This window comes from Schistocerca serialis, chromosome 4, assembly GCF_023864345.2.
Source record: "Schistocerca serialis cubense isolate TAMUIC-IGC-003099 chromosome 4, iqSchSeri2.2, whole genome shotgun sequence".
Taxonomy (NCBI): Eukaryota; Metazoa; Arthropoda; class Insecta; order Orthoptera; family Acrididae; genus Schistocerca; species Schistocerca serialis.
In genome coordinates, this window is record NC_064641.1 from 223078934 (window position 1) to 223094481 (window position 15548).

At 37.0% G+C, this 15548-nt stretch overlaps 1 protein-coding gene across 1 annotated transcript in view; it reads right to left on the bottom strand.

The window, feature by feature from the left end:
* LOC126474358 (partitioning defective 3 homolog) overlaps positions 1-15548 on the bottom strand; it is a 222176-nt gene that overhangs the window by 67620 nt on the left and 139008 nt on the right. Inside the window, exons 13-16 of the mRNA XM_050101825.1 lie at positions 13060-13205; positions 8659-8841; positions 3282-3379; positions 3044-3195 (exon numbers count right to left, since the gene is read on the bottom strand). Of these exons, the coding sequence (XP_049957782.1) occupies positions 3044-3195; positions 3282-3379; positions 8659-8841; positions 13060-13205 (579 nt within the window). The remainder of the gene's footprint in view (positions 1-3043; positions 3196-3281; positions 3380-8658; positions 8842-13059; positions 13206-15548) is intronic.

Below are 15548 nucleotides of genomic sequence, written 5' to 3' on the forward strand. Positions count from 1 at the left end.
GTTTCACTGCATACTGAGCTGCTGCTGAAACAATCTGATATAAAAGAGCTTAAGCAGGACCAATTTTCACTTTATGGTACTGCCCTCACCTTCTTCTATTTTCTCTTAGATTCCAAGTACTGTTCAATTTTTTCTCTTTGGCAGAATCATACAGCTTTACAACAGAATCAATGGCGATGGTTTTAAATGGCAAATTACTGTCTTCAGTATTGTTTGGGAGCATAATGTGGTCAGAAATTGTTAAATAGTTTCCCAAATTCTTCAGAATAAGACCTGCATCAGGCATGAAATACAGTTTATAAAGACATCCTTGTGATTCATCTCAAATTTATCAGGTGTTGAATTCAGAAAAACCAGCTGCCATCCTGCACAACACTGCAGCATTGTTCACCGCAAAAAAGTTGATACATTTTGTCAGACCCTTAATTTTGTTGGGCTCTGGCTCCTAATTCTGTTAGGCTATTAATTCAATATAAAAGAAGTCTGCATGTTTCAGATACCACTATATATTAAAATAACTTGTAATTAGATCAATTCTCCCACTTACTCTCATGTACTTCTTGGCCACCTTGTAACACATGACATTCAGCTGACAATGGCAGTACTTAGTTGTTGGCAATCCAAACATTGTTGTCACTACTTTCTTTATTCAGGGTTTTAAGGTAAAAACCTAGCAGTGTCATCTATTGGTTCTTTGGTGTATTACACTGCCACTAAGGTAAACATCTGAGCTAAGGTGAACAGCCTAATAAAATTTGAAATTATGATATAATTTTTTCTGTGATCCAATTTTGATAGAAACAAAGTGTAGATGTTGCCTCAAGCTATGCTCAAGTTACCTATGAAAATTCCATGAAAATTCATCTAGTAGTGTACAGACAGACATCAATTTTACAGTTTCATTGTCAGCATAAATTCGTGGAGGGAAATGAGTGCTGGAACTATAAAAACTATTTCAAGAAAGCAGGCTTTCAGGAGATTGAGTTGGTTGCTCCAGTGGAACGAGTTGGAATTACATGAATTAGTAGGCAATACTTCTGTCACTTTTGAGGACTTTGAGACTGTATGTGATAATGTGGCAACCACAGGAATGCTGAGAGAAGCATGGAAAATGGAAGTGAGATGGAAGACAAACCTGTGCCCTCATTTGAAAAATTGAGAAGGTTATGATGGTTCATTAAGTTGAGGACAGAATAATAGCTTAACTTTCTCATTTGTAGCATGAAATGGTTCTGATACTATACAGGAGAAATAGGAAGTAAACATGATTGTCTGAATACTTCAAAAAAATCCTAGATATGTGATGTTCAAGTCTGCCAATTCATAGATTTTTGTGAAAATTTGACTAAAATTGTATTTTACAATTTAAACGTTCCAGTAATTTACAGCAGCTAATTCTTTATTAGCTTGAACCTTTCACTGTGTTTTTTTGTAACATACCTTCAGTAAAATTTGACTCTAGTTTTATGACTATCGGTAAGAACTCTTCCTCTTTATAGTGTCTTCCTCTGTATAGCATTCAGAATTCATAGTCCCTTAAAATGTTATATAGAGGTACTTTAATTTTGTGCGAACTATGACATGATGTAAATGAATATTTTAAATTAAATTCCCAACAGCAAAAGGTAAACCCAAAAGGTACTCGGAGGTAAGATAAGGTACCAATCAGATTACATGGCAGTGAAATGGTATACAGAAACCATATCAAATCTCTTCATTATGACCTAGATTTTGGCATTGACAATGATCACTTAGCAGTTTGACCAGTGCAATACTAGGTTAAAAAACTATAAATAACAATGGACTAAGACATATATAGAAAGACTGAAACGTGAAGACAAAGCTGAAGAATTTCGAGCTGAGACGTATGGTAAGCCAGAGAACTTTAAGCTGTGAGGGAATAATTGTAACAAAGGCAGATAAATCGCAAGGAGGAAAAGGGGAGGGGGTGTAACTCCAGTCATGAAAACCATTTGTGATACAGGAAATAGATTTATCAAAACTAATTTTTTACTGGAACAGAGAAATCACAAAGTAAATAACCATGACATGTAACATTTAAAACATCACCAGATGAGACACATTGAGGTGAAACAAGACCTATGAGAACCAGTACAAAGTGTACTCAAAAATTAACCACATGATTCAGATGATGAACTTATGGTGAAATAAGTAAGAATAAAAAATGTCTAAAAATAAAATGACAACAGATTGGCAAAAAGAACATAATGAAGAATTGTGTGTTTTGGAACTACTGTTGAGTATAGATCTTGGTAGCATCATCCAAATGATGCTGAATACCTATGAACAGTTCAGAATTAATCAGTCACTGGAAAAATCTAGAAAAATTCTATGATAGAGATACCACAAAATGCTCAGACTATATAAATGATGAACATTAAGTGGATAACAAGTTCATGTGAAGACTATCAGCTAAGTTTAAATAATGCTTTAACCAAACTGAACAACAATGAAGTGACAGTAATAAACAATACAGTCCCTACGTTATGACAGAATGTTGAAGGTACAAACTAAGAACAGTGGTGTTCAGATGTATTTAATGTAAGAAGTTTTATGTGTATGCTGTGAGGATAAGGAAACAGCCAGTTCTGTGTCTGCATTGTTTTGAATGTCTTGTTTGTGGGTCTGTCTACTGTGAGCAAGTGCTTTTTAATTGGTGTGATGATATCTATCCTCTTAAGGTAAAGCTGTCACCAACCTGAGGCTAGCTTCAGCACCATAATGCTTTACTATGTGATGGTGGTGGTATGCCCTTGAATTCCTCTAACCTTCATATGGATTTATCCAGACAACTTAAAGTGTCAGCTATGAACTGCAGTGTGACTTGGAATTTCTTTACATATACAGAGCATCGTTAGAGGTGGAAGGAACCATAAATGTTTCTTCAAACGATCATTTGTATTCCATCATTTTATCCCTACCTTTACATGCCAACTTTATTTTCTTATTGAATTTCTAAATATATCTGAAGACCACTTTTAGAACAAATAGAACTACTGCAGTATAGTTATAGAAAAGATACCTGTGGTTTTCTGCATCTGTCCTATGCTGAGGAACATATTCTTCTTCTATCATGACCATTTCTCCAGCAGGAGGGTTGACAGTTGGACTCACCAGTTTGTCAGCTGTGGTGCCACTGAGCAACATAGTTGTGTTCCAGGTCTCATTAGTTGCCTGCCAAGTGATAACAATAGTTCAAATTTATGGCATGAAGTGTGGAGAAAAGGAAAAAACTTCAGTTTCTATTTTAACTTACTTACCCTGTAATAACTTTCATTTCTAAGTGCATGAGGATTAGTTACTTGGCCAGTCAATCTATCAATCACAGGATGGCGTGTGCTCAGACCATCTATAGCACCTTTTAAAATGGAACATGATTAGCTCTGTTACTGTTGTTTAGTTTCATTGTTACATAATTCAGCTGATAAACAGAAAGCAACTACTTAATTTATTTTTGTATTCACACATTATGCAATGGAAATGCTTTACATATTAGATACAAGTCAAAACACTATTTTATACATTCATAAATGTGAACTTGACAGTATTATGAAAAGGATAGTTGCTGCACACCATGAAGATTACGTGATGAATTACAGACATGCACAGTGAAAATACTGTTACATATAAGCTTTCGGACAAAGCCTTCTTCAGGAAACAGAAATGCACACACATTTACACAAGCAAGCACACTTCACGCACGCGCACGCGCACGCACACAAAACCACTACCTCCAGCCAGATTATAACAGAATTGTGTTGAACTGTTAAACAGGAGTAGCAATCTGGAGTGGGAATGACAGGTGTGTGTGGGGGAGGGGGCAGGGGAGGTGGTGCAATAGTAGGGTACACATGGCGGATGATGAATTGGTGCTGCTTGGTGGTGCATGCAGGGACAAGAGGTGGCAGGACAGGGCTAAGAGGTGCAGCACCAGGAAGTTGTGGGGAAGGAGAAGAGGGATTGGGGGAGGGTGGGGGGGGGCGCAGAGGGGAAAGTAAAAGAGCAGAGAAGGGGAGAAGACTGGAGAATGTGTCAGCAAAGCAGTACACAAAGTGGGTGAGAGGATGCACATTACTAGGAGGTGACAGAACAGTGGGGCCAGAAACTGTTGAGTTGATGGTGTGGGGATAGTAGGTTACCACAGGTTGATGCCAGGAGAATTTGGGGAGAGGAGAATGTGTTCTAAGGACAGCTCTCATCTGCACAGTTCAGGAAAGCTGGTGGTGGAGGGGAGGATCCAGATGACCAGGATTGTGAAGCAGCCATTGAAATAGAGTATGTTATGTACAGCTGCATGTCGTGACACAGCATAGTCTACTTAGCTCTTGGCCACAGTTTGGCGGTGGCCATTCATTCTCATGTAGAGCTGGTTGGCAGTCATACTAGCATAAAAAGTTGAACAATGACTGTAGCAGAGCTGGTATAAAAATGGCTACTTCCACCGTGTGGCACAACTTGCAGCTGTACATGGCATGCTTGCTCTCAATGGTTGCTTCACAACCCACAGGCCATCTGGCTGCTTCTCTCCACCAACAGCTTTTCTGAACTGCACAGATGGGAGTTATCCTTACAATGTTTTCTCCATTCCCAGAATCATCTCGATCTCAACCTAAGGTAATCTACTGTCCCCACACACTACAACCAACTGTTTCTGCCCCTCTGTTCTGTCACCATCTTACGATTCCTCTCCCCTACCCTCATTGTGGCTTACTCTCTGCCAGTGCATCCACTGGTATTTTCCCCCTCTCTGCTCCTATCCTTTCTGCTCTTCATTCCCCCCCCCCCCTCCTCTCCTCCTCTTCTTCTTCCGCTACAGTCTCCGGACCCTGTGCCAGTCAATCCTGTCTTGCCACCTCTACTTCCTGTATGCTCCATCAGGCAGTGCTGATTTCTCTTCCCTCTCCCCCCCCCCCCTCCCCCCATAACCTGCTTTCCTCCCCCCTCCCCTGATCAGGATTGCAACTCGATGCATCATTTTTACAGTGAGTAGCTATTGATCCTTCGCATAATATGATTGGTAAAACAACAGACAGACTACTTTTAAAAAAGAAGTTTTATTCTATTAGCATATATTTTGAAAAATTCTTCATAATGAGAACAAAAATGACAGGAAATGAGGAAAATGATGCTTTTTCTGAGAGAAGGGAAAGCCACATCAATTCTGGAATACAAGAAAAGTAAGGAACATTGAATTATTCAAAAGTAGTAGTAAAGAGAGAAATTTGAGAGAGCTATTAATACACAATCGATATTAAAATTGCAACACCACAAAGATGATGATGCAATATACATCATATCGGCATGAAGTGTACTACATGCTTGGGTACACGAGTTGCTTGTCCTCATATGCAATAGGGTAGACACTATGACACGTACTATGTTAGATTGTCACCTACTGTTGTAATGCATAAATACTGTTCTGTACATACAGTGCATTGGGTTCTTTTTTATTTTGGAATCATGTAAACATGTAATATTTAAGTGTTAATACAAACAAATGTGCTTCCATTGTATAAATGGATGTTTCATTATGTTTACTTTTGAACTGTTACCTAATAATTCTATTGCATCACTCCTAATTCAACTCCTTAAGCCTTCATGGACATGTTACACACCTGAACTGAAGCCATCACAGTATCGGGACTGTAAATTCCAAGACATGGGTTCCTATCCAAGATATTATGTACCGACTCCCCTCTACAAGTCCTAGAAGTTTGTAATGGGAATTTCTGAACAGCCTAAATATGGAAAGATTACGCAACATGTTTTTCATTAAAAAATGACATTTGAATACTGGTTATTCGTGAGATCACATTATGCTTCACGTAAAAAGAAGAGATATCTGTCAACATGTGTTGTCAACACAACTCACAATTAGACAGTGGCAGGATCATGACCTCTCAAGATTGTGCTTGATGTACTGCAATAGTGCTGCTCACATTAGTCAGAATCCTACAATTTTGAAAATCTGGAATTGATAGTTTTAGGAAGGGCTATATACCACTTTACACTGTATCACAGTGGCACCACATGACTTGTGCTGTGCAGGACAAACATATTGCTCACTTGATCATGCTGGATTGTAAAGCCACGTCACATACCTACAGTCAGAAATTAGGTTAATTTAGCCATGGTTTGCACAGGGATTCGCATGTTACCATTTGCCACACATTGTGACTGATGAACAATGGCACAAAGTTGAAACAGCCCACTTCTCCCTCTGAAATTAGGAAAATAATAAACTTGCTTAAAAGCAAAAACTCACATGGAATTGATGGCATTTCCAGCAAAATACTAAAATCTTGTTCTCAACAGATAAGTAAGATTCTCAGCCACCTGTGTAATAGCTCTCTGGAACAGGGCATTTTCCCTGATAGACTGAAATATGCTATTGTTATACCTTTGCATAAAAAGGGGGATAGATCTGATGTCAACAATTACCGTCCAATCTCCCTTCTAACAGCTTTATCCAAAATTTTTGAGAAAGTAATGTATTCAAGAGTAGCTTCACATATCTGTAAAAATGAAGTACTAACAAAATGTCAGTTTGGTTTCCAGAAAGGTTTTTCAACAGAAAATGCCATATATGCTTTCACCAGTCAAATTTTGAATGATCTGAATAACCGAACACCACCCATTGGGATTTTTTGTGATCTCTCAAAGGCTTTTGATTGTGTAAATCATGAAATTCTGCTAGACAACCTCAAGTATTGTGGCATGAGTGGGACAGTGCACAAATGGTTTAATTCGTACCTAACTGGAAGAGTGCATAAAGTTGAAATAAGTAGTTCTCGTAACATGCAAAGATCAGCACATTCCTAAAACTGGGGAACTATCAAGAATGGGGTTCCACAAGGGTCAGTCTTGGGTCCTTTGTTGTTCTTATTATATATTAATGACTTGCCATTCTATATTCATGAAGAGACAAAGTTAGTTCTCTTTGCTGATGATACAAGTATAGTAATCACACCTGACAAACAAGAATTAACTGATGAAATTGTCAATACTGTCTTTCGGAAAATTACTAAGTAGTTCCTTGTAAACGGACTCTCACTGAATTTTGATAAGACACAGTACATACAGTTCCGTACAGGGAATGGTATGACGCCATTAATAAATATAGACCTTAATCAGAAGCATATAGCTAAGGTAGAATATTCCAAATTTTTAGGTGTGTCCATTGATGAGAGATTAAATTGGAAGAAACACATTGATGATCTGTTGAAACGTTTGAGTTCAGCTACTTATGCAATAAGGGTCATTGCAAATTTTGGTGATAAACATCTTAGTAAATTAGCTTACTACGCCTATTTTCACTCATTGCTTTCATATGGCATCATATTTTGGGGGAATTCATCACTGAGGAATAAAGTATTTATTGCACAAAAGCGTGTAATCAGAATAATAGCTGGAGTCCACTCAAGATCATCCTGCAGACATTTATTTAAGGATCTAGGGATATTCACAGTAGCTTCTCAGTATATATACTCTCTTATGAAATTTGTTATTAACAACCAAACCCAATTCAAAAGTAATAGCAGTGTGCATAACTACAATACTAGGAGAAAGGTTGATCTTCACTATTCAAGATTAAATCTAACTTTGGCACAGAAAGGGGTGAATTATACTGGCACTAAAGTCTTTGGTCACTTACCAAATAGTATCAAAAGTATGACAGATAACCAACAAGTATTTAAGAAGAAATTAAAAGAATTTCTGAATGACAACTCCTTCTACTCCATAGAGGAATTTTTAGATATAAATTAAGGAAAAAAAAAAAAAAAAACACAAAAAATAAAGTTGTTATATTAACTTAAGTATGTTGTTAAATTAACCTAATTATGTCATGTACTGGAAAATTCGACTCGTTCCACATCATTACGAAATATCGTATTCATGATCCATGGAACTAGTATTAATCCAATCTAATCTAATCTAATCTAATCTAATCTAATAATGAGTTACTCTTACCAGCATCAGCTGTCCAAGCTCAGTTCCACTATGCCCGGCATGGTTATAACCATTATTGCTGCTGATGGTGATGGCTCTTTATACTACATTTTGCATCATATATAACCCAAAATTCACTGTGTGTGTGTGTGTGTGTGTGTGTGTGTGTGTGTGTGTGTGTGTGTGTGTGTGTCCTTCCCAGTGTTGCAAATTTTAATGATCAGCGGTGTAATAAATATAGTTGTAGGTAAAACCAAAAATGGCAATACAAGTGCTACAGAAGGGGAAAACTAAATTATTCAAAATAAAGTACATCAAAATAATAATAAAGAAATATTGGAAGAGGAGATGAGATAGTTATGCTTCAGCAGAACAGAGGGAGGGGGAAAATGGAAAGAGGTTTTATGAGTCTGTTATGCTTCTGTAAATTATTTTATGCCATTTCTCTGTGAAAGGCCAAAAGTACTAAACTATGAACTCAATATGTTGGTAAAAATCTACAGGGATCAATATCTGACTAGCATGTATTGTTTACTTGTCATTTTCATTACTATCATGTTTAGAATAATGTGAATATTTTGTATTCAATTGTCAAGTAAAAACCTCATTCTCATCTGGACTGGAAAGCAAAGATCTATTTATTGTTGTATTGGCACAATTATAATAATATTCTCATCATGTACTTACCAAGTCGCCTTCCATTTGCACCAATGGCTGAAGATTTATTGCTTCTGTTCACAGAATCATGGGATTCATCTTTACTGGCATATGGCAGAAAGATGACAGTGTTGTTTTCAGAGTTCTCACTGACAGCTGAGGTATCTGGATTATAGCCCTCAACATCATTCTTTCCACCAAATGTCTCTGTACCTTTAGCAAAAACCATTATTTAAAAGATTCCACAGCTACCAAATACAGGTCAACATGTCATAAATACATTTATGGTATTCTTAGTTGTACCAATACATACATTCAGAAAAAAAATTTTCAATAAAAGCTATGTGCTAACATCCCTGAAAAAATGATAAGTACACCAGACCTAAAACATCTGTATGTGAGTGGCTTGCATGCTGCACAGAAAGCCTGTTGGATTTACGATTTTAGAGGATAGACTGTTCCGAAAGTCAATGGTTCAGTTCCTCTCATGGATAGTTAATGTGAAGAAGATGTAGGACTCAAATTTGGCTAAGGAATATGCTATTTTGGTTATGATAGTCACAAACATTTCAATTAACATAATGTGACAAGTTTATTACTTTCCTATGGCAATCTGAGGTAAGATTCTACAGCCACGAACAAGCTGGACAATGCATTTTGTTTGGGGAATGAACTTTGACTGGTTTGATAATAGTGGCAGTTAACTGCAACCTTTCTGTCGAAAAGTAAGTGTTCACGTTTGTCTGACTGTTTACATTCGTACTTTTAACTATGGCCTCATGACTTTTTATGAGATAATAACTTACATATTTAAATGAGCACGAGTCCCAACAGAAACTACTTTCCCATAACATTAGTGGCATAGTGAGGCGGGAGGGGAAGCAAAGGGGATCTATCATGCCCCGGGCACCAATTCTTGCAGAGGGGCACCAAATGGTCTCCATGACAAACGAGATTTTCCACAAGATATATTATTATTAGAGTAAATTCTACATATTATATTACTATGTGTTCTGGAGGGGACGAGGGGTGGGGGGGGGGGGGGGGGAGCACCAATAGAGTGTAGTATCATACCCTGAGCATTGGTGGGGAGGGGGTGGAGGCAATAAACTCTCATGCCCCGGGCACCAGTAACATTCACTATGCCACTGCATACCATGAACTGTGTCAGACAATAATGCCATACCTATGTCATTTATATTTTGAATAATGCTGGCATATAAACATAAGGTAGCATCATTCAAGAACTAATTAGTATATTTGCACAGCACTTTTTATATTTCAGAATGTTACAATCTTAAAATCTAATTAACTGGCCGCAGTGGCCGACTGGTTTCAGGTGCTTCAGTCCGGAACCGCGCTGCTGCTACAGTCGTGGGTTCAAATCCTGCCTTGGGTAAGGGTGTGTGTGATGTCCTTAGGTTAGTTAGGTTTAAGTAGTTCTAAGTATAGGAGACTGATGACCGCAGATGTTAAGTCCCATAGTGCGTAGAGCCATTTGAGCCATTTTTTTAAAAATCTAATTCTTCTGAAATTCTTTGCCATAGTTTTGTTGCACCAATTTTTCTGTTTCCAAAAATGTGTACTTTCAGTAAAATAACATATTAGTTTTTAATTTTTCAAATTAAAAGATCCTAGGTTTTCAGAAATTCTTGCATGTTTTGGGGATCCTTTTGCACATTTAAACTTCCCTCCCATGAAATAATACATATTATTTTGTCATTTCCCAACTATACAACTGTTAGCTAAGCAAATTTACTTCATGCCCTATTGTTTGCGGCTCTTATTTTTTCTGCCTTTTATGTTAATATATAAAATGTAATAAGCTTGGAATATACTAGTTTGTAGTTTCTGTAATACAGGTATCTGTACCATAGTCTGATTAAAATTACTTAATAGTTGACATCTGCCACTTGCCACTACACTGTCACCTCAGCGACTGCTGACTACCACTCCATTATATTTGACGCACAATTACAGTGGGTACGCTCTCAATGTGTAATATGAAGTAATGCTGGAAGTGTCCACCACAAGGTATGGCAGAAATGCGAAATGCTCTGTTGACAGCTGGCTTTAAGTGACCTATGACTGAACTGCGGCATATGATGCATTTTGTAACTCTGAATTTAAACTCATGTCCTAAGCTAACCACAACCTCATGATGTGCAATGCATTCAAGAAAATTGCAGTCAACAATCTGCGGCAGAACAAGAATGACAACTGCTTTGTTCATAGTGATTAAAGCTAACCTCTATGAGCAAACCAGAGACAGAAAAAATTTTGTTTCAATGGTAAAAGCAAACTAATTTCTCACTAGTATTGATTACCTGAAACTATCCTTGCACCAGCTACATGAGCTACAGTGTTGCCAACCAATGAACAGTACTCATTGGATTTTGTCACAGGTTAGAGGAAACACAAGCAGATTCCAAACGAAAAAATAATGATGGAAGGAAAAGTAACAGCAAATAAAACTATCAATACGATACGAAAATTACATGACAAAATAGAGAAATAAAAAAAAAATTACTCCTAAGCCAACTAACTGAATAAAAATAATAATCAAACTCTGCATTAGATTTAGAAATAAAAAAAAATATTCACTTCATTTAACGAGACTTGAACCAACGATCTTTTAAACATCAGTTTTGTACACTAAACAATACATTAATCACAATGCTGGGTTAATTAGTTATATTTGTGACTGTGGTGACCCAGTCACAATGATTAATTGTCGCCTTCGAAAATTTGGCTTCTGTCTGTGTTATGTGCAGCTTATCTAAGGTAAGCCGATCTTCACAATTATGATATGTGCTGCTGAATTGCATCAGGTACAAGGTATCCAATATTGTTTGGTTAGTGCTGTGTATGAAATGTGTGTATTTTTCATCAGCATCACTTTGTGTGTGTGTGTGTGTGTGTGTGTGTGTGTGTGTGTGTGTGTGTGTGTGTGTGAGAGAGAGAGAGAGAGAGAGAGAGAGAGAGAGAGAGAGAGAGAGAGGGAGAGAGATGTATGTAACATGAAATAAAAGTGCCAGAGCCGTTGTTCATGATCCAAACATATCAAGAAAGAATGCCACACAAGGAATTGGAAGTGAACTGACCAATTGTTGTGGCAATTTGGCAACAATGAATGGTTCAGGTGTGATATCTAGCACTCTGATTGGAGGAAACCACGTACAATGCATGAAGTGTCACCCATCTAGAAATTTTAATCAGACTATAGGTGTTGCACCCAAAGCCTGAGGCAGTTGGAAACTTAGTCATCAATGAGTGTACCATGTATGTTCGTTACGTGAACTTTTATGTTAGCCAGATGCTATGACATAATGTACTGTGTCAGTAAGTCAGGGAGGAGCAGTTATTTTAAAAAGTTTATGTCAAGTACTGACTGAGTAATTTGTCAAACCACTCACTCATAGTGTGTTTCAATTACTAACAATGTAAACTACAGGGTGGAATATCAGTCATGTAAGGAAAAGATATATTGCTACTTACCATAAAGATGATGGGTTAAGTTGCAGAGAGGCACAGTTAAAATGACACTTGCACATAAGCTTTCAGGAAATGCCTTTGTCAGGAAAAGAAAGAGAAAAACACACCATTCACTCACACAAGCAAGCACATCTTACTCACACATTACCACCAACTATAGCTCTCAGACCAGAATGACTTATGCATAAATGTCTTTTAATTGTACCTGCCTGCAACTTAATGTGTCATCTTTACGGTAAGTAACAATATATCTTTTCCTTATTACATTGTTAACTTAACTATCATATAATCAGCAAGATGATATTCAGAAGTTTTGAATAAAAATAAATATGACAGACTAATGAAGTAAAAATCAATTGTGTTGTTACTTTACAATCAACTGTTTGAATAACCAAGCAACTGTTGGAAGAAGGAAAGATCAATGGATATTATTGAGACTGAAGAATCCATACATGTCAGTAAGTTACAGCACGTCTGCAGTTCTGATGCACAATGAAATCCCTACCCCACAGTACTGTAGTATGCCATAGATGAAGCAAAGCAAAGCAAAGCAAAGCAAAATGATGCAGCCTATGTCCACTTTATCAATGTGTTGTAATGTTTCATTTCAGTTACTCCAGGGTTGTACCGTGGTACTGTGGCAAGGGGATTTTATTACATACTAGGATTGCAGACTTGTACTTGCATATGAACATACAAATAGTTGCATAACTTTATTTGATGTGATGATTATGCCTCGCGTAAAACCACATAAAAACAGTTTGATGAGTAGTTGTGAGGGTGGTGAAGCCCCATCTTGAAAGACATTTTTCTTGCCAGTTGTTGGGTATTAGTTGACACAACAAAATCACAAGTGATGTGCCACATTTGTAAGGAATAACTCTTTTTGCCCCCTTTAACCACTTAAAGATAAAAGTGTAATGCACATATACGTACCTGAGGAACTGGTCAACAAACTGCTGGCTGAATCACGGCCAGAATGGGATGGTTGACTACTATTGGGTCCATGTGATGTTACACATCGTGCTACTGTCAAAGTTATTATACCAGGGGTAGGGCCTTCCATATGTACCATTGCACGCCTGTAAGGAATGAAAAAGTAAGACTGTCTTCAATAAATTAATCTATGTCTACTGATAAATTCTCATTATAAACTGAGCACAAGCTCAAATTAGGGGAGGATGGGGAAGGAAATAACCTGTAGCCTTTCAACGGAACCATCCTGGCATTTGTTGGAAGCAATTTAGGGAAATCATGGGAAATCAAAATCATGATGGCCAGATGCAGATTTGAACCATTGTTCTCCTGAATGCAAGTGCTAGATCAGACACACAATACATTGTTCCTTGACATGGAATATGCCACCTGCATTATAGTTTTAAGTGTCAACCAGCGTGCTTTTGGACTTATACCATAAACTAATGAGTCACTTAATACACAGTGTTTCCTCTCACTCTAACAAAACATATTTGAAGAACTCTCATGTCAAGTATGTCTTAAGTTACATCATTCATTCTGGGTAAGGATGAATACCTCACGTGTCCATTTCTTGAGACACAACAATTGAAATTAATGAGTGATACAGATGTCTACTGCAATGCTGTCTGACAGACAATTCCTGCTTACAGGTTTGAACATGGCTATTTCTCAGTAACCGTTTTGGCAGCCACAGTAAGTATTTTGCATGTCAGTCAGAACCATATTTCAGTGATGAAATCTATTAACTGGAAACTACTGGACAAATTACACTGACGTAAAATGAGACTTTGTCAAAATGTAAGTGCAGTTTAAACACAAAAAACAAAATTCTTTAGTCAGAAACAGAACTTTTTGCCATGATTATTTAACTCCAAGGTCCTGATGGCTATTTTCAAAAGCTCTTGGAAGAAAGTCCCTTCCATTGTTATAACCTAGTCACAAAGATGTACAAGTACATTCCACATTGGTTGCATGAGCATCCTGATAGTTGCACGCTCATTTTCCAATACAAACTGAGGTGACAATACCATCGTTGTGAGGATGGAAACCAGTTTCTGCCCCGATATAAAGTATGACGAGATACTTTTTTGTCAATTACACTATCAACAAATTTGTATCAAAGTATAACAGCATAAAAAATGTAAAAAAAAAAAAAAAATCAAACCACCACAAACACTTACCACATCAGAACAGTTGACACTGCCCTGGATGTAAAACAAATTGTCAAATATTTAAAATGATAGCCAGAGTTCCTGTAGAAAATTTATGAGCTTTGCTCATCCCATGTCACAGCTTTTGGATTTTGTCGAGAACGTTAATCAGGATAAAGACTATTGAACATGGGAGTGGAGAAAATTATCAGTGACCACAAAGAAAGCAGTTTTTTATTGTAAGAATATTTAAAATAAAGTTCTCAGCTTCTTCAAATTAATAATGAGCTGGAAGTCGCAGTGATGATTTTCTGCCCTACATTTTTAAAAAAACAGAGTATTATATTCACATGCTTCTAACAGTCAAAAACAGTGTTTAATCAAATAGTCATAGAGAAAAACTAAGATGCACAATGCACATGCTTTTAGGCAAAAGAATAGTACAGCATCTGGGTATTGTTCCACAGACTACAGTAAAAGAAAGATTTGCAACTCAGCAAAACATTTTACTGCCCAGTAACTAAAAACATTATTTGAAATGTGCAGGCAAACAAGAAAATTAGTTAATTACATATTCAGTTACTGACCTGTTGTCTAACTGCAGTTTTTTAGTCCTTCGTGTGCTAATAATAAGGATAACATTAAATAATACAGCCAACATTACACATGTTTATTCTTATTAATAAGTGTAGCCACAATGACTTAAATAGCAAGGCTTCTCTTTAATTAACATTTTAAGCAACACTTTACCGTCAAGGAGTTACCATTAAATTAATACACAGACAGATTTTGGAGAAATCTAGAATGGTTGGCTGTCTAATATTTACCATGAAGAAAGTAATTTTCTTGCACAGACTGTTCTTTATGTCCCTTGTTATCTGAGCACTTTACCCGATACCTTACAAGGTATTGGGTATGGTGATCAGGTACCAAAGGGGGAAAAAAAAAAAAATTGTAGGAAAATTACTAGCAAGCAGCTGTCAACATTTACTTAAGAAAGACTATCTACCACAGACACTACTAAAAATAAAGTCCTCTTAAAGCAAAAAGAATTCCTTTGGGGAAATAAAGAAAAAATGCAGAAATCACAGCAACCAAATTTCATATTCAACTGACTGCAAATTCAGTACAATTTGTGACCTTAAAAGATAGGTAAGTTTAGTAACAAATGAATATATGTTTACCCATTTTTTTATGAACACACATCTTCTAAAATGAGACTGTTCTAGACACCATATAGTGGAGGTGCTGAGTCGTAGATGGGCACAACAAAAAGACTCCCACAATTAAAGCTTT